Source organism: Balaenoptera borealis (genome assembly GCF_965194805.1).
Source record: "Balaenoptera borealis genome assembly, chromosome: 9".
NCBI classification, from domain to species: Eukaryota; Metazoa; Chordata; class Mammalia; order Artiodactyla; family Balaenopteridae; genus Balaenoptera; species Balaenoptera borealis.
In genome coordinates this window covers 14531441-14551492 of record NC_138873.1, presented here as the reverse complement: position 1 = coordinate 14551492, position 20052 = coordinate 14531441, and the positions used below count along the sequence as shown (strand labels likewise).

The following is a 20052-nucleotide window of genomic DNA, read 5'->3' as shown; positions in this document are numbered from 1 at the left end:
AAGGTCTTGTCATTTAGGTGCTGTCCCTAAAAAGCTGAGCTCTTCTGGTCTGGAGATTGAGTTTCTAATAATAATGATGGTTAAGACTTCCCTGGTGGCACAGTGGTTAAGAATCCACCTGCCAATGCAGGGGACATGGGTTTGATTTCTGGTCCGGGAAGATCCCACATGCCGTGGAGCACCTAAACCCGTGCACCACAACTACTGAGCCCATGCGCCGCAACTACCGAAGCTTGTGCGCTCTAAGGCCCAGGTGCCGCAACTACTGAAGCCTGTGTGCCTAGAGCCTGTGCTCCGCAGCAAGAGAAGCCACTACAATGAGAAGCCTGTGCACCACAACGAAGAAATAAACCTTTAAAAAAATATAATAATGATGGTTAATGTTTAATGAGTACCTGCCCTGCACCAGGCTTTACGTTATGGTTTGATATGCATCATCTTATTTAATCCTCCACAAAATTCTAGGAAGTCAGCACTAAAATTACTCTCATTTACAGATGAGGAAACTGAGGTGTGTAAGAAACAAAACCAGTATTGAACCCAGCTAGTTGGACTGCAGAACCCATTGTGTTGTATTAACCACTGTGTTCTTTGGCATCCCCCAAGGGAAGGAATGCTTCTAAAAGGGACACTGGAAGTGAGGACTGCCACCTGACCATAGTTGGCTCCTTGTCCCACTAAGATGACAGGCAAGAAACGGTGGGTACAGAGTTGGCTGGGGTTAGTCCTGTTTGCCAGGGGAAAATGGGGCTGTTACCATCCACTGAGCAGAATCCGGGCCGCCCCCTGTGCCTACTTATACCCTATTGGCATAGGATAAAAGTGAATGATGACTCCACCCTCTATATGGGGAGGGGACCAAGACCCTTCACGGGTAAAGGCTTGGGTCAGCAGAAATCAAGGGACACCAGGCCCAGCGGGGGCAGGAGGAGAGTCACATACTCAACATGGCTTCAAGACAGGAGCATCTGCCTGTGTTTTGGGCATCTGCTACTCATTCTCTGCTGGACTATCTGAGGACCGAAAAATGCAGCTCACACTTAACCTTTTCCCCATTCTTTATAAAAGAAGTGTGGTGTTTTCTTTTGCTTAGTGAAGTTCTGGTGGTTAAGTTTATTGCTTGTCCCATGGGTTGCTGAGCAGAGAGAAGTAACCACTGGACGGGAATGGTAGCTGAACCAGAAAAGAAATGAAGATTGTTGACGCTGGGCTAGTGTTGGTTAGAAATTTTTAAAATATTTCTTTCTGTTTTGATTATTAAAAAACAATGAATTCACAAATACACATGGTTAAATGTTAAACAGTACAAAATAGTATATGATGAAAAGTTCAGGTCTTCCTCTGCTCCCATTCAAAAACCCATACTTCCTTTCTTGATCGGTAAACACTGTATTAATAGTTTCTTCCAAAAGTTACATAAATATACATACACATACTTATACACACATATGCATATTTCGGTAACATAAGTGGTATCATACTCTACACATTATTTTGGGCCTAGTTTTTTTCACTGAATAATGTAGAGTGGAGATTTTTCCATATTAGTACATACAAGTCTCATTTTATTTTAATGGCTGTATATTAGTCCATAGTAATACCTTCTATTGGCACAAAGTTTTATGGTTGACCGAGTGTTTGCATATATTATCTTTCTGGGCCTCATGGTAGCCACTTGGGAAGGTATCAAAAGGCCCAGAGGGGTTGCCTTGTTCATCCAGGATGGCATGGGACTCAAATAGAAGTTCAGTGCTCCTGGCACTGTGGCATTCCCTAAATATGCCTGTATTCCTTCCACTTAGTGCCACGACCACCAGTGGAGGTCAACTCTTGGCAGTAGCAAAAAAAATATCATCCGTCTGGACCCCCAAGAAGCCAGATGAAAAGGAAATGTGTACTTCAGGAAAGTGAGAAAAGAGAATAATCATAGTTTAGAGCTAGAATGGGCCCTAGTGATCAACAGGTTCATCTCTTCCCCTGTACAGATGAGGATCTGGGGCCAAGATATCAAAAAGCTTGTTCAGACCATACAGCTATGCTGTTTTATTTCCTGAGGCTCGTTCTGGAGAGGGGAGGGAAAGGAGACTCTAGATTTTCCCAGGCTCTCTCGTTCTCATCAACTACAGTGGGGTGTGGACTGCATATAGACCTTTGAGAAATGAGAAAACTTTCCAAGCACGGTGAAGTGGCTTGTCTGAGAGAAGGCTCTCTCCGGGGCAGTATGACCATGTAGACTTGAGCTCTCTGGATGCCCAGACAGTGTGGATTTTAACACCACTTCTGCTTCCCACTCGTTCATTTACTGAGCGTCTGATATTCGCACAGCTCTTTGCCAGGCTGCAGGGTTCCTGCAGCTTATGGTGAAGTAACGATCCCCCACCGTGAGGACCATAAAATGCAAGAGATTATCTGTGCTATTTTGGATTTAAATTTGCCATGCAAATAAGTACAATTAAGTACAAAACAATTCTCCTTATGTGTAGGTTTTGTTTTGTTTTATCCAACAACCATCCTGTAAAGGTTCACTAGCAACACAGTGAATGAAAACCAGCATCCATTTATTTCTACTTGTTAGGAGAAATTGTTATTCAAGCTGAGAAAGAAGACTAGTAGTTCTTTCTAAGTTTGACAGATTGTCTTTTGGTTTATTTCCACATATTTGAAGTGGACTTCAGTTTAAGAAAATGACTGAACTCATCTGTTAAAACACGCTAGAAGAGACCTCTGACCATGGAATCAGAAGCTCCTGCCTCTTCTTTTATTTTTACCAGGATGTTTGAGAGGAGCTTCACCTGGGGCGTTAATTTTGGAGGCCTCCTGAAGGTGGATGAAACCCCTTATTTAGCAGTTTGATGGTCAAACGCTAACAAGGGAACATTCAGGTGTGGCAGCTTGAAGGACATTCATATTCCACACCACATCGGATCTTAGTAAATAGTCTTTCCATTTTCTCCTTAAAGCACCACAATGACCCAGAGATGGCAGGGTGGGGCGATGCACTTATCGGTGGTTCTAGGCATACAGGACTTGAAGCACAGGCTCTGAGTTTTACCCTCTTGCTCTGATCGCTTGTCCATTTTCCTCTTATTTGCTCTTCAGCTTGGGACAAGAACAGTTTGAAATTGTTTCTACTGTTTTTGGCCACCACTGTTTGGACTTTAAATGAACACAAGAAGGAAGAAAGCTTGAAGAAAAGCTCTGGAAACAATCGAACAGAGCAAAGGAGAGGGGTCTTGAGGTGAGCAGAACACGGACTGGCGTGGAACTCATTGCTCCGATTATCACGCTGGTCCCCTCTTTGTCTGATACCAGTTGTTCCGGGGGAGCGATTTCAGAAAGTCCTTTTCTGGACTGTGGAACAGCACTTGCTTATGTGTTGAGCCCTAAGAGGCGTTATGGAAAGCGGTTCATGGTCTCTGGGGTTTGACAATGAGCTGGTGGTCACTGATTTCATTATGTTTTCCTTTATTGCAGCTGTTGGTTTGATCCTGTGCCATGGCCTTAAAACAATTGTGGTTTTGCACATGGTAAGCGAGGCCGGACAAGGAGAGGGATCATATTGTTGCCCTGGTCAAAATTTGTAGCAGACGGGGGTCTGATGAGGGCCAGTAGATAGAAGATTTCCCCTTTACTTCATTTAGAAAAAGAAACTTTCCAGGACAAGTATCTTTCCTAGAATTCCTTTAAAGTTTTTTTTTCCTTTAAAAATAGACTGAGGTATAAATAATACTTTTATTAAAAAATACTTTCATTAAAAAATAAAAGTAAAATGTCATTTGTAAGTGGTTGCTGTCACTGATAAGATATACTAGAATTGATTAGCTGTAAAAATATAATTTGGGGATGCATTATGAAGGTATACTGTTTTTATTTGCATGCCATTACGTACAGATGTGGTTGTGAAATCGTTCAAATCATGGCACACTGAATGTCCTCACTGGATTTTTAGGAATGTGTTCACTGAGACAGCCAAATTCTATTTCATTTTGTTTGGCTCGTTGCATTGGCTGTAAATCAGAGAATATTCACTTTAATATCTGAGTCAAACTTCGGTTCTAAACATAGTACTGCAGTTGTTCTTTCACAGAATGTAAATTTTTTATTTACTTCCTCAATACCTTATTTCTACTTTCTCTTTTTTCTTTATTTTATGGTGGAGCATGCTGAAAGGTTTTCCGGAAAGATTTTTGTATAATATATGTTATAACCTACAGATAAATGTATTTCATGTGATTAAGCTCTCATAACTTTAACTGTGGAAGTATTAGGAATCACAGGTTTTATTTAATTTCCTTGCTGCTTCTGAAATGCCCTCCCAAAGATATAATACAGTGATTACATTAGGGAATTCTATTTTTATTACAGTGTCAGTTGTAACATATTTAGGCATTCTGGTTCAATAGTTCTCGAGTTCTTTCCATTTCACCAACCCTATTGTGGTGTTACTGGGGGAACCAGGACTTGTGAATGACACAGACCTGGATTTCAGTCATGGCTCCTCCAGCTGCCAGCCAAGTGGCCTTCAGTAAGTTACTCAGTCTTTTGAAGTCTCAGCTTCTGCTTCTATAACATGGGAATTGCAATACCCTACCTCCTCAGTTATGATGTTAAGATGAGATAAAGGGCTGAAGTCACTTAGCACAGTGCCTGGTGTTTGGGGAGAACATTCTAACACCATACACAAAAATAAAGTCAAAATGGATTAAACACCTAAATGTAAGACCGGATACTATAAAACTCTTAGAGGAAAATATAGACAGAACACTCTTTGACATAAAACACAGCAATATCTTTTTGGATCTACCTCCTAGAGTAATGAAAATAAAAACAAAAATAAACAAATGGGACCTAATGAAACTTAAAAGCTTTGTACAGCAAAGGAAACCATAAACAAAATGAAAAGACAACCCACGGAATGGGAGAAAATATTTGCAAATGATGCGACTGACAAGGGATTAATCTCCAAAATATGCAAACAGCACATGCAGCTCAATATCAAAAAAAGAAACAACCAAATCAAAAAATGGGCAGAAGATCTAAATAGACATTTCTCCAAAGAAGACATACAGGTGGCCAATAAACACGTGAAAGGAGGCTTAACATTGCTAATTATTAGAGAAATGCAAATCAGAACTACAATGAGGTATCACCTCACACCTGTCAGAATGGCCATCACCAAAATGTCTACAAACAATAAACGCTGGAGAGTGTATGGAGAAAAAGGAACCCTCCTACACTGTTGGTGGGAATATAAATAAATTGGTAGAGCCACTATGGAGAATAGTATGGAGGTTCCTTAAAAAACTAAAAATAGAGCTACCATATGATCCTGCAATCCCACTCCTGGGCGTATATCTGGAGAAAACCATAATTCAAAAAGATGCATGACCCCCAATGTTAGTTGCAGCACTATTTATAATAGCCAAGACATGGAAACAACCTAAATGTCCATCAACAGATGAATGGATAAAGAATATGTGGTACATATATATATATATATATATATATATATATATAATAGAATATTACTCAACCATAAAAAAGAATGAAATAATGCCATTTGAAGCAACATGGATGGCCCTAGAGATTATCATACTAAGTGAAGTAAGTCAGACAGAGAAAGACAAATATCATATGATATCACTTATATGTGGAATTTTTAAAAAATGGTACAAATGAACTTATTTATAAAACAGAAACAGACTCACAGACTTAGAAAACAAACTTATGGTTACCAAAGGGGAAAGAAGAGAGGGGAGGGATAAATTAGGAGGTTGGGATTAACATATACTCACTACTATATATAAAACAGATAATCAACAAGGAACTACTGTATAGCACAGGGAACTCTACTTAGTATTCTGTAATAAACTATATGGGAAAAGAATCTGAAAAAGAATAGATATTTGTATATGTATAACTGAATCACTTTGCTGTACACCAGAAACTAACACAATATTGTTTATCAACTATACTCCAATATAAAATAAAAGTTAAAAAAAAGAATTTCATTCCTTTTTAAGGTTGAATAAAATTCCATCCTATGTATAGTAATCCCCCCTTACCTGCAGTTTTGCTTTCCTTGGTTTCAGTTACCTGTGGTCAACTGTGGTCTGAAAATATTAAATGGAAGTTTCCAGAAATAAACAATTCCTAAGTTTTAAATTGTATGCAATTCTGAGTAACGAGATGAAATCTTTTGTCATCCATCTTTGTCCCGCTCGGTGATGTGAATCATCCCTTTATCCATTGTATCCCGCTGTTAGTCACTTAGTAGTCATCTGGTGTATCAGATCGACTGTCGAGGTATCGCGGTGCTTGTGTTCAAGTAACTCTTATTGTACCTAATAATGGCACCAAAGTGTGAGAGTAGAGATGCTAGCAATTCAGATATTCTCTTACTGTGCCTAATTTATAAATTAAACTTTATCACAGGTATGCATGTGTAGGAAAAGACATGGTATATATATATATATCTGTACTGTCTGTGGTTCAGGCATCCACTGGGGTTCTTGGAACAAATCCCCTGCAGATGGCGGAGGGACTACTGTATATACCACATTTTGTTTACCCATTTATCTATCAGTGGACATTTGGGTTGTTTCCACCTGTCAGCTGTAGTGAATAATGCTGCTGTGAACATGGGTATACAAATATCTGTTTGAGTCTGCTTTCAATTCTTTGGGGCATATACCCAGAAGTAGAATTTCTGAATCATATTATCTCCAACTTCATTTTGACTTGCCTCCCAAGCTTCAGTATTGCATTTACAATAACTTGCTTGGTAGTTGGCTCTTGGTGTGCTCCTGAAATCTCTAATGCAACATGTTTAAAATTTTTCTGTACCTCTTTTTCCCACTGGCCTCCCAAATCAGATCCTCCTTGTGATTAATGATTAGAACAGTTTTCAAGACATCCTGGCACAAACCACCAGAATCTTTGACTTCTTCCTCCTCTTCTGTAGCCCTAAGAATTTGGCAAAGCTATTTCAAACTTCTTGACATCTTCTCTCTTCCTCATCTACTTTACTACTCAGAGATGATTAGTGCATATTTTGGTATGATTTTTTCCTTGGCATAACTTTGAATACTTTTAAAGTCTTCATTTTTTTAATGAAAATTATACACTCCCATTTTCATTAAAAAAAGCCTTTTGAACTCTCATTTCTACAACAGATTCCCTTCCAGTCTTCTTTTTCCTTTTGCCAGTGGGGCCCCACAGCATCACCGTTTGGACTGGTTCTTCAGTGCTAGCCAGCAACTCCCATAACACTTCTTTCCTTTGGTCACAGTCAATGAATGTATGGGCACTGCTAAGATCAAGCAGCACTCATGAGTCAGGGTTGGAGTAGCTGGAGATAATGCAGGAAGTCAATATTTTCCTTGGAGTGTAAGGGAGGACTAGACTTCTGTTCCTTTGTACTATCATGTCCAGGAGAGTTGGACCATTCATTTCATCCCTGTCATCTAAGTCAAATGTTATTGCCAAAAGGATTCAATATTGATTTGGCCTTGCACAGTATTTTTCTTTCAGATAGTTAAATAGAAGACAGTAACATTGGTCTTATTAATTCCTCACTTTTTACTTTCTCATGCATGAGCTTTCTAAGAAGCAGAACACTCAGTGGTCAACCAGTTGCAGAGAATCTTACCATTATTGCCTCTGGAAAGTAGATACAGTTCCTGAGTGAAGGTCTTGTCCTTTGGGGAAGTTGAGCCTTCCATATATGAATAAGAGTTCAATCTCTGGAGTAAGGGAGCCCTTGCTTCAAAACCCATCTCTGCCACTTGCTTGCTGTGTGGTTTTGAGCAGGCTTTATAACTTTTATCATAGGTTTACATCTGTAAAATGGAGATAAATATAATCCCTTCCTCATAGAGTTGCTGGGGAATTAAATGAAATAATCCGTGTATTATGCAGTGCCTGGCACATCATGGTCAGTACCCAAATGGGTCGGTTTTCTTAGAAGCAAGATGTTTGGTCATACGATCTCATGCACAAGTGTGAAATGAACAAGCTAAGGAGGGGCTGTAGCTGGAAGCCTCCACTCAGGTTGGGATGGTTGCTTGTTTATATTGCAGTGCTTTGAAAATTCATGAGCAAACCCTTATTTTCCCAATGCTAAGGCTCAAAACTATGTTTTGACATGTTTTCTGTACCTTAACACCTCAAGAAAAGTATAATCTTTCACTGATAAAACAAAAAGTTAGAGGTTTCCTCTTGGCCAAATATGTATATGATCCTGTGATTCCATATCAAATTTGAAACAGTATTTAACACTCTATAAATGCATATTGATTCTTAGAAGGAGAAAGAAATACTGATTTTGACATCTTATTTGGCACCTTAGACAATTTGTGTACGGCTCTTGGATACTTCAAATTCTAATTTCAATGAGCCTTTAATGAAAAGGTAACCAAGCTTTATAGATGCTAGCTAAATTTATGGATTAATCAGGTATAAAAGAATGGGACTTTGAAAATGAAATACTGTTTCTTTGAAACCATACAATGAGACTTTCAGATAAGATTAGCTAAAGTTGAACCTTTTTTTTTTGGATTTGTGGTTGCTTAAACACTGGAGAGTTAATTTATCTTTAATTTGAGAATTCATTTTCATTTCCATACCTTAAAAATATGAACCATTAGCTAACTCCTCATATTTTGATAAAAAATGCTAAGTGCTTATTCCTTAACATGCTTAGCTTTTTGCCTGACCTCATCAGTCTTTTTGATTTTAATTCATTTTCCCCCCAGAGAACTGTGTATATTTTTCCTGAGCTCATTTATAAAAAAATCATAAAATAAGAGTTGATGTCATATAATTTGAAGTTTTTCTGGTTATGACTTAAATCTGTGTGTGTGCTTCCTTCAAACTTTGAAATGTGTCAGTGATAGAAATAGTTGGAAAGCACAGTTCAAGTACAACTTCTGAATCCACAAGCTAGAAAGTAGTAAAAAAGGAAGAAAAAAAAAAAAACTACACTACATACCTATCACAGAACTGTTATTGAGGCAAGTTGTTGTTCAGATTTATGTAATATTATTGAAGCAAATATTTTAAATATCTTTAACTATTAAGACGAGCAGTGCACATTGTATTTTAGCTTCAGTTACTGAAGGGTCCATGTATTTTATATGTAGGAAACCCTTCAATTAAGATGTGCCTCCTTCCCTACTAATACTTTGATGCTGTTAATAGTTCATTTATAAGAATTTAAATTTTTTATGGGAAGTAATAAAAGGGACCCATTATTTTCACAGCTAAATCTGTTTCTTGGTGATGGCAGTGAGTGGGGGGAGATGAGAGGAAGAAATTGTTAATCACCTTGTAGAATTGAACTTCAGAAAAGTCATAAAATAGAAGTTCCAAAAAAGTTAAAACACTCCTAAAAGAAATCACTATTAGTAAAAGGAACCATATTAAAATGCATACATAACCAAAATGTTAGAGGGAAAAAAAAATAAAATTTTAGTTCACGAAAACATTTCTATAAAGAACAAGCTTTGAAATAATTAGAACGTGTTGATTTTTATTTGGGGGCAGTCATAAAATACACTCATCTTAGAAAACCAGCAAGGCATCAGAATAGAAATAGTGGTGGAGATAATTCATGGGTAATCCAAGCTCTTACTTCTCACTTCCTGACCTGTCACATCTGTGAAGACCTGCTCCTTTATGCTAATGTCTGGCCCCATCCAGTGTTGAAGAGTAGACTTGCCTCTCCCTCTGCTGGTTTCGTCCCGTAGGCCCAAGTCTTGTTTTTGTGGACCTGAGTTTTGGGGTCCTGGGGTGTAGTGACCATTGCTTTGTTGGGGGTCACCGTCTTCCTTTATACAACTCCAATCTGCCCCCTCAGGAGGCCTGTGCTCCACAGAGGGGGTTCAGGGGGCGAGGGAGGGGCAACACAGAGCTTAGGGATTCCATTTTGTTCCGATAACAAATATTTGTTGAGCTCCACTCTGTGCCTTGAGAATGTGCTGGACCCAGGATACCTGGTGACAAATGAGACAGAGATAGTCCATTCCTTGTCAAACCCAAAGTGACCTGGGGGTTGAAACAGCGATTAAAGGGCAATGTAGTAGGTGTTAAGACAGGACAAAAGACAGGCATCACGGGAGGGGCAGAAAGGATTTCCCAGAGGAATTGCTATCTCAACTGATAACACCTGAAATATGAGTAGGAGTCGATTGGGCCGAGAGTAGAAGTGTGTTCCCACAAGAAGGAAGGGCATGTGCAAAGCCCCCGGGGTGTGAAGGAGCACACAGTGAACAGAAAGACACAGCTAGAGCTTGGATGTGGCTTAGAGGGCGGTGAGAGAGGAGGCTAGGAGAGGAGGTAAGGGCTGATCAGGAACAGCTTGGTGAGCTGTCTTGAGGCATTTAGATTTTATGCTGAGAGCTTTGAGGTACATCAGACTAGTAAAGTGGGTTAGTGACATGATGGTGTGTGATTTTATAAAAATCCCTCTGGCAACGTGGTGGGGCATGATGGGCAGGGGAAGGCTGCAGGCCGTGGCTGTCATGGTAACCTGGGTGGGAAATTCTTGGGGCTATGGTAGTGATGGCGGGCCCAGGACAAAGCTGATGTGGCTTTGAAAAAGAACTTTAAAATAATTGATTTGGTAGGTGTTTATACTATGTGTGTGGGGGGTTTGAGTGAGGAAGAGGGTAGAGTCTAGAACAACACGCATGTTTCAGGGGTCATGGTGTGTTGGTGAATAGGAACAGGTAGGTGAGGAGAGAAGATGGTCACTTATGTTTGGGACACATCTCAAAGAGTCTGTGAGACAGTCGAGTCTAAATGAACTGGGGGCAGGTGTCGGAAGCTTAGTAAAGAGATTTGGTCTGAGGTGACTGCCAGAAAGCACTGAGGGAAAAGGGTGACAAAAGGAAAGATACACACTATTAAATTCCTCTCAGGTTACCGCTTATTTTATGTTATTGTTTTCAGTTTTACTGAGGTATAAGTGACAAATAAAATTGTAAGATATTTAAAGTGTACGTTGTGATGATATATATGTATACATTGTGGCAGGATTTCTCCCCTTTGAATTAGTTAGCACATCCATCACCTCATATATTTACTTTTTTCTTTCTCTGTTTTTTTTTCCTTTGGGTGAGAACATTTAAGTTTTACTCTCTGAGCAAATTTCAGTTAAACAATACAGCACTATCAACTATTGTCTCCATGTTATACGTTAGATCCTCAGACCTTATTCATGTTACAGCTAAAAGTTTGTTCCCTTTTACCAGCTTCTCCCCATTTCCCTCACCCCAGCCTCTGGCAATCACTTTTCTATTCTGTTTCTATGAGTTAGACTTTTTTTTTTTTTTCAGATTCCGCATATAAACGATACCATGCAGTATTTATCTTTCTCTGTCTGGCTTATTTCATTTAACTGATGCCCTCCAGGCTCATCCACCTTGTTGAAAATGACAGGATTTCTTTATTTTTGAAGGATGAACAATATTCCATTATATATATATTCCGCATTTTCTTTATCTGTTCATCTGTCAACAGACACATAGGTTGTTTCCATCGTTGGTTATTGTGAACAGCGCTGCTATGAACATGGGGGTACAGATATCTCTTCGAGATAACAATTTCATTTCCTTTGCATACATATCCAGAAGTGGCACTGCAGGATTGTATGGTGGTTCTATTTCTAACTTCTTGAGGAACCTCCATACTGTTTTCCACAGCGGCCGCGCCAGTTTACATTCCCACCAACGGTGCACGAGGGTTCCCTTTTCTCCACATCCTCACCTGCTTGTTTTAATTTGGTCTGTTGTTATATTTCTTTTGAATCTCTGAATATGGGCCATTGCTTATTTTTGTAAAGCAAAGTCTATATTTGTAACAAATATAGACTTTCTGAGTGATGGTAAAAATGCAAAAATAGCTGAAAGAGGGAAAATAAGAAGAAAGGGGGAAACAAAAAGTCAAGGAAAAGAATCCCAGAGAGGCCTGGGGAAAAGCTCTGTTTGAGGCCCCTGGAGCCGTGGGTGAGTCTGATAATTCCTGCTTACAGGCAATTCCTAGTAATTCCTCTCCCCACTCTTCATGCTTCCTGCTTATGGTTCACCTGCCTTGTCTCCTCTCCCACCCCCACTTCCTATTATTCAAACACTACATTAGCTCAAAGGCTTTATATTTTGGTGGGCAAAAAAAAAATAGTGATTATTTCTCCAAACCTTCACTTGCAGCTCACCTCTTGGATTTGGCCTCTTGCACTTCATGCTGTGCAAGAGGAACTTTTGGGCTGATCTGGTCACAGGTACACAGAGTTCCTCAGTCTCTTCAGTAAAGACACTGTATGTTTCATTAAGATAGTTGGTGGGATTTTTTTTTTAAATGAACTCTACTTCAATAAGATTTTCTCTTCCATTATTTTTACAAGACCAAATGATAACATTTAAAAAGAAGTTTCTTCTTAAAGAAACTTAAATCAGTTGCTTTAAGAACACATCTTTACAAAATTATACTCATTAGGCAACAAAAAACTTGTGTTTTCTTCTGATGTAAGTTGAAGACTTATAAATAGTTGTTAATGGTGTTTGGTTAAGAAGAATTTGTTTTAATTGTTTATATGAAACAAGTACTTGTTAATTTTTTCTTGTTGCCAATTTGTCAATTCTAAATTTTCACATAGGTTAGGCAGGAGAAAGCCCAGCTTTGTCACAAAAGGTTTGCATTATGAACTTGGTTCTGTTGTGCATCTATTTTCATTCTTGTTAAGGGATGAATTCGATTGTACAAATCCCGCATATTTTATGTGTTAAACATGTTAGTTCAGGAATTTCACTTGGTTTTATAAAGATACATATCTACGATGGCTGACCAATCCAAACATAAGATTTAACCATTGACTTCAGACCCAATTCAGTTCTCCCATCTTCTGGCTTGCAGAACTTCTGGCTTTTGGGAAAGAAAGTGAATCAAAGTAATTTTTGGTTCAAATTATTATTAACTGTTTTCTTCTGATATAAACTTATATTTTACGAGTTAAAATAAGTCAACATGTACTATATAAACATCATGGAAGACCAAACACTAAGAGTTTCTTTGAGGTTTCAGAAGAATACACTTTTTGCCTAGAGTTTATATCTGCCCAGGTAAATTTTATTTCTGATTCTATTATTTCCTCAATTTGCCCCTGTTAATAGGGAAGATTCTAAAAGTAATAACTATGCCTGGGTATTCGAGGCAGCGTGTGGTCTCTTACTGAAGTTACAAGGTTTTAACTCTGTTTGTTGATTCCTCTTATGCAATAGAAGAATGCAGATGTTAATTTAATCTGAAACCTGTTTATACAGTGCCTTTTATAATGTATATCTAAAGATAGAGAATCGAGTTTTATGAGACCAACATTTCTTATCAAGTCCCCACTCCACCCTATTCTAATTGGACTGACCCTTAAGTTGAATAAAGAACAAAGAGGTCTGTAGTTAAAACATTTCACTACATGTTGAGTCTTGCCCTTAGTAAATGAGAAAATGGAGACTTAAACAGAGAATCTGAATTAGAAGGTCACATATACACTCACTGTTTTTTGTGAATGGAAAACATATTTTAAAATAGTACGTATCATCTTTTTAGTCTAAATTCAGGATGTTTTCCCAAGAGGTGCAAGAATTTAGACTCATATAAATGGGCTGCTTTATAAAAACATGCCAATAATACTTTTTAATTTGTGAAGTTTAATATTCTGTACATTATCAACCAGACTTCTTTTGATGGATAAAGAAATGAGGTGACTTCTAAATCTTAGAGCAGAAACTTCATGTGGACAATTGGATACCTGTCCCCAGAGCTCAGAGAAGAGGGTTGGGCTGGGAGTTTAAGTCTGTGCGTTATCTGTATTTAGTGGTGATGAAAGCTGTAGGCGTGAGATAGCTTTTCTGGTGGGAGAATTCAGAGTCACAGAAGAGGAAAGGGCCTGGCATTGAGCCCTGTTCAGCTCTGGATTATTGTGGCACGGAGGGAGGCAAATCTGCAAACTCTGGGAAGCTCCAGCTTGAGAGGTAGAAGGAACGCTGGGAGCATTTGGTTACAGAAGCCGAGGGAAAAGCATGTGTCAAGAGGAAGGAAGGAACTGTCAGATGCTTCTGATGGGTCAAGTGTGATGTGGGCTGAAAGTGTCTATTGAATTCAGCAACAGAAGTCATTGACAGTTTCCGGGAAGCTGTTTTTGTGGAGTAACGAAGGTGGAAAGCAGATTGATGTGGGTTGAGCCAGGCAGGAGAAAAGGAGGAAAAAGACCTCCACTGTAGACATCTGTTAGGTGTTGAGCTGAGAAGGAGGGACAGGATATAAGATAGAAGTTCAAGAGTGCTGTGGATCAAGGGGGACCCTTTTTGTGGGTCAGACTTGCATGACATGATAAAAGCCAATAAGTTGAAGTAAACCTATGTGAATTACAGGACACCATTAGAGAAACAACCTTCGGAATTATTGGAGAACCAGAAGGGAAAGAGAGGGAGAAAAGGATAGAAAGCTTATTTAAACAAATAATGGATGAGAACGTTTCCAAAGCAGGGGAGAGATTTGGACATCCAAGTTCATGAAGCTCATAGGTCCCCCCCAAATTTCACAATATTATATGCTAATTATATCTTAATAAACCTTGAAAAAAAAAGCCAATTAGAAAGAAGCATTGGAGTGAGAGAGATTCAATAAACAAGAGAGAAAAGAAAGAGGATTTAGAATAAAATAACCGCAACAACAACTAACGTTCATTCAGTGTTTGCCCTACCCAGGGCACTGTGCTAAGCCCGTGACGTGTAGCCTCACATTTAGTTCTCAGAATAATGTTATGCAGCGGTTGCGGGGGGGTGGGGGGGGGTGGGGGGGGAGGTGGGAAGTGTGGCCTAAGGACGTTAACCGACTTGCTGAGTGTCCTCCAGCTAGTGGGTGGTGAACTGACTTACTACCTTAAGGACCGACCTTGGTCACCACCACAGCCCACCACCTCCCAACTGGAATTTAGGTGTTCTGTGCTGCGTTTGAAGACCTACTTAAAGATTCTTTAAATTATATTTTAAGAAAGGCCACTTTGAAACCCTCTGTCTGAAAGTTCTAACAGCTCTATTTGGACAGCAATTTTGGTGGGTGGCCTGGGTCCAAAAAAAAAAAAGGCCTTATCTACTGAGAAAGCTTAACCTTGAGAATATATATATAAAACATCATGCCCCCAAATATAGGCTGGGTGAACTGAAGGGGATTTGCCCAAAGAACTCGCAAAGCAACTTGGGGAGGCAGAAATTAATTGTAGGAGAGTTGTTTTTTTTTTTTTTAACATTGCAAGAAGGACACAAAAAAGGATGATGGGTTGAGGCAGCAACATAGAAAGACCAAGGAAGAGATGTGAAAACATCCCACAGACAGCTTCCCTGTAGATTCCGACCAGCTAAATTTCCTGAAATAATACTAATTCTGTCCTCTTGCTTTCGATAGGACATAATGACTACATGTGTCCGGCTACCAACCAGTGCACGATTGATAAAAACAGGAGGAAGAGCTGTCAGGCCTGCCGGCTACGCAAGTGCTACGAAGTGGGCATGATGAAAGGGGGTAGGTACCTTGGACCCAGGGCGCCCACCATGAGGTCCTTGTCCCACCACCCACTGCTGGCCATTTCCATTCTAGTCACCACGGGAGTGGAGTGATTTCTCTTCTATTCTCACTTTTCTTCACAACAACACTATTTTTATAACACATTTTATTAAAAAATAAGAAATTTGAACACACCATTTTGTGTTTCATATTTTCAATGTAAATAATTATATCTAAAATCAAAAGTGTGTGGGAGGTGGTGGCGGAAGGAAAAGAAGACTGCTCAGCGAATTATTCTAGAAATATTTTTCAGTTACTGTTTATATTCCTAATGCTAGAAAATGGTATCTGGGAAGAAACTTTCCTTACATTGAGACTTGTACATGTGAAAGCTAAAGAGCTAGTTTGTCATCTTTCAATTCCTTCACATCCCTTAGGGAATTTGAATTTCAATCAAAAGGCAGCTTTCTCCTTTAGAAGTTGAGTTAACTAGCAGCCCACATAATCTCAGCATCCAGTATGGAGCTGGGAACAATGCAGTGATTTCTGAGGACTAGCATCGCAAGGTGGTCGGGATCTGTGCCCGTGTATTTGTGATGTGGGTGTGTGTATGTGTGGTTTTCTGTCTCCTCATGTATCCATTCTTCCAGTTTTCTTATACAGGAATCCAGTGTCTGGTTCTGGGAATATTAGGTGCTCCATAAATGTGGTTGCCTGATTGATCTCCTTGTATTCTTTGGAATCTAGTCTTGAAGAACACTTCTAGTCTTGAATAGCCTTCAAAATACTGGGAGAGAACAAGAGGAGATGTGTAAGTGAAATAAAGGAATGGGTGCATCCAGTGTTTTAGGATGATATGAAGGAGAGAGACAGACCTATGATGGTGCTGCCTGCAATGGAGAGGAGGCTTGAGATTAGTTAAGGAGAACAAAGTGGCCATGAAAAAGAGTAGCGATTGTGCAAATAGAGGGAAGCTAACCTTTAACTCATTAACACTTGGACGAAGGGGGAGGCAGAGGAAAAACCAACAATCATGCCTGATTATTACCGCGCTTATAGGCAAAGATTCCTTTGTTAATGGCCATAAATAAACCTACCGGGTTGAGATTTTGAATACAGCATTTGGAATAAATTCTCTTGATGAACAGATGAAATGTTGAATTTACGCATTGTGTGAGCTGTGACTGTATGTCTTGAGTGTCTGTAAAAACAGCTTTGATTCAAAGAGTAATTAATTCCAAAAATTTAACAGCCACATTCAGAAAATGACACTTTGAGTCATAAATGGATTAAATATTTAAGGAATTCATTTTTCTTTGTACTGTTGGAGAATTAGTCAGGCTTAATTAAACTCACAAAAAGCTTCTTAAGGTAACTTGGTAAGTGACAGGAATAAAACAGCTACATGCAAAAAGTTTACTTTGAAAGAGTAGAGTCCAAGTTTAATATTCTTCTTTGGCAGTTGTAGGTAGATTAAGCCCAGACTCTTAAATTCTCTCTAAAAGCTGAAATGATCAACTTGTAAATTGGTCCAAAACATTTTTTTTCTTTGAGGGTACCCATACATTGACCCTACTTCATAAAAACAATTCTGTTTTTCTTAATTAATATCCAGATACAATCTGGATGCATAAATATAAATTATGCATACACATTTTTATCTAACGAAAAATTTAACATGCAAAGACATAATAAAAATCTTCCCACTGCTTTCAAATAGGACTTTAGATAATTACTGCACATAGTCAATCTATGTGTGCATGCATGTACTTGTACATGTATATTTATGACTGCAAAATATATATCTATACTAGTTTGCTGCTGTGTTAGTCTGCTCAGCCTGCCATAACAAAGTCTACAGACTGGGTGACTTAAACAGCAGAAATTGATTTCTCACAGCTCTGGAGGCTGGAAGTCCAAGATCAAGGTGTCAGCAGGTTTGGTTTCACCCTAGACCTTTCTCCTTGGCTAGAAGGTGGTCGTCTTCTCGCTGTGCCCTCACATGGCCTTTTCTCTGTGTGTGTGCATCGGTCGTGTTTTTTTCTCTTCTTTTAAGGACCCCAGTCATATTGGATTAGGACCCCACCCTTAGGACCTCATTTAATCTTTATTACATCTTTAAAGACCCTATATCCAAATTTAGTACTATTCTGGGGTACTGGGGTTAGGGCTTCAATGTGATTTTTCGAGGAGACACAATTCAGTCCATAACAATTTCCCATAGAGGTTCCTTAGCAGTTGTTAGTATCCGTCTACATAAAATGAAAACATGTGTCTTTCTGGCAGTTTATACATGTGTATAAGTTTTACGACAAGCTTTAAAATTGTAAAACTATAGGCTGTGAGAACATCTCATTTGAATTATATGTATAGTGTTTGCCATAACACAATATAATTTACTTTTTTTCCACAGTATGGGATACCACACATAACCTCATGACACCTTGTATAACAACTCCCCAGATCCCACCCAATAAAGACCTAATTTACAGCTGGAAATACAGTTATAGCCAACTATAAAATTTGAAATTACTTGTAAAGAACAGCTGTGACTAGATAAATCTTTACAACATTTTCCTACTGGTTTCACAAGAATCCAGTGTCTGAACCAGGCTAGAGACCAATTAGAATACTGAATCTCTCCATATGAAATAAAATGTTTCATTTCAGATAAAAGAGAGAGAACCACAAACTTACCCCTTACTTTTATAGCAAGGCTGAATACATTTATTAAAATATCCTAAATATCCAAAACAGTGCATGATTTATCTACATGAAGAAATTTATTTTAATCTCTTGTGATGCCTGCTGTACCCTGAAAATCCCAACATCATTATTAGATTTGGTCCTGAGCCAAGATGGTTCAGTAAGATGCAGGATTTAAGACATGCTTTAGGGGATGCACTTTCCCATCTTAGTGCTGCTGGTCTCTGCCTAGCTTGCATTTTCCTTTTCATCTGTCTCCCTCCCCTTCAACCTTAAGTGGCAGATTAAATGTCTCTTCTTCAGGGAGGTCTTCCTTTTGCCCCACACTAGGTTAGCTTCCTGTGTTCTCCCTTTCCTAGGAAACAACTCTTCCCTGAGCTCTCCTCACTATTAGTGTTAGTTGTTCAACATCTGTCCATGAACTCCACGATGGTGGGGACTCTTTCTGTCCTGCCTACTGATCTAGCACTAAGCAAGTCACCAAGTGAGTGTTCAAGAAATTTTTTTCCCATGAAATAATGACTTAATTCATTTAAATAGTTATTTGTTCAGGGCTGCTTAAGGGTGAGCTATTATGAAGAGTGCAAACATGGATAATCACCTAGCCCCTTCCATCAGAATCCTCCTTGTACAAAGAGGACATTTGCACCTGAAGTGGCAAATAACAATCTGGAAGACAAGTTAAGACCAGGGTGGAAGATGAAGATGAGAATGGAAGACCAGCGGCCAGTGGAAGTTCAGAGCTTTGGCCAGCCACTGCTGGCTTTAGTCCAACCCGGGGTGTTATTCAGACCATCTGACTTCCAAGGTGTATATTATTATCCAAGCAAGAACTTGGCATTCTAGCTTGGTTTGGTGGAAAGGGGAAAACCTCAGAGATGGAATTCTTGGACCAAATACTGGCTTCCCCTCAGACTTGCTGAGCAATCCTGTTACAGTCATTTTTATGAGTTTCATTATCCTCAGATGTAAAATAAAAATAAATAATTTACACTTAACAAGTTTCTTGTAAAGGTCACAGTTCATAACATGTGAAGTACTTTATAAAGTACAACACAAGTGTTAGTGATTACAGGCAGACCTCAGAGATATCGCAGGTTTGGTTCCAGACCATTGCAATGAAGCAAATATAAAGTGAGTCACACAAATATTTTTGGCTTCCCAGTGCATATAAAAGTTAATGTTTACGCTATACTGTAGTCTACTAAGTGTGCAATAGCATTATGTCTAAAAAAATGTACATACCTAGTTAAGAAATGCTTCATTGCTAAAAAATGCTAACCATCATCCGAGCCTTCAGCAAGTCGTAAGAGTAACATCAAAGACCACTGATCACAGATCACTATAACAAATATAATATTAATGAAAAAGTTTGAAATATTGTGAGAATTACCAAAAAGGAGCACAAAGACAGAAAATGAGCAAATGCTGTTGGAAAAATGGCACCAATAGACTTGCTTTATGCAGTGTTGCCACAAATTTTCAGTTTGTGAAGAATGCAATATCTTCAAAGTACAATAAGATGAGGTATGCCTGTAGATCTATCCTAAAAATAATTCCTATCTTACCTAAATACTCAGCACAGATTTTTTTTGGAAGGAAAAGAATGGCAATTTTATCACTAGTACTAAGTATAAATATCTAATTCCTTTGTGAGGAGTAAAACCCTGGCTCAGACACATCTGCTTTTTCTTTTTTTCTTTTTGGTGTCATATGCTGGATATAGCTTCATGATGAATGAGATTTGTTGTTTAGCATTTTATGATGCCAGAGATTTATACAAACTTG

At 38.8% G+C, this 20052-nt stretch overlaps 1 protein-coding gene across 3 annotated transcripts in view; it reads left to right on the top strand.

Annotated features, from left to right (window-relative positions):
• Nucleotides 1-20052, top strand: part of ESR1 (estrogen receptor 1) — a 259159-nt gene that overhangs the window by 53602 nt on the left and 185505 nt on the right. For all 3 annotated transcript variants that reach the window (XM_082405482.1, XM_082405483.1, XM_082405484.1), the window contains exon 4: nucleotides 15460-15576. In XM_082405482.1, the coding sequence (XP_082261608.1) occupies nucleotides 15460-15576 (117 nt within the window). The remainder of the gene's footprint in view (nucleotides 1-15459; nucleotides 15577-20052) is intronic.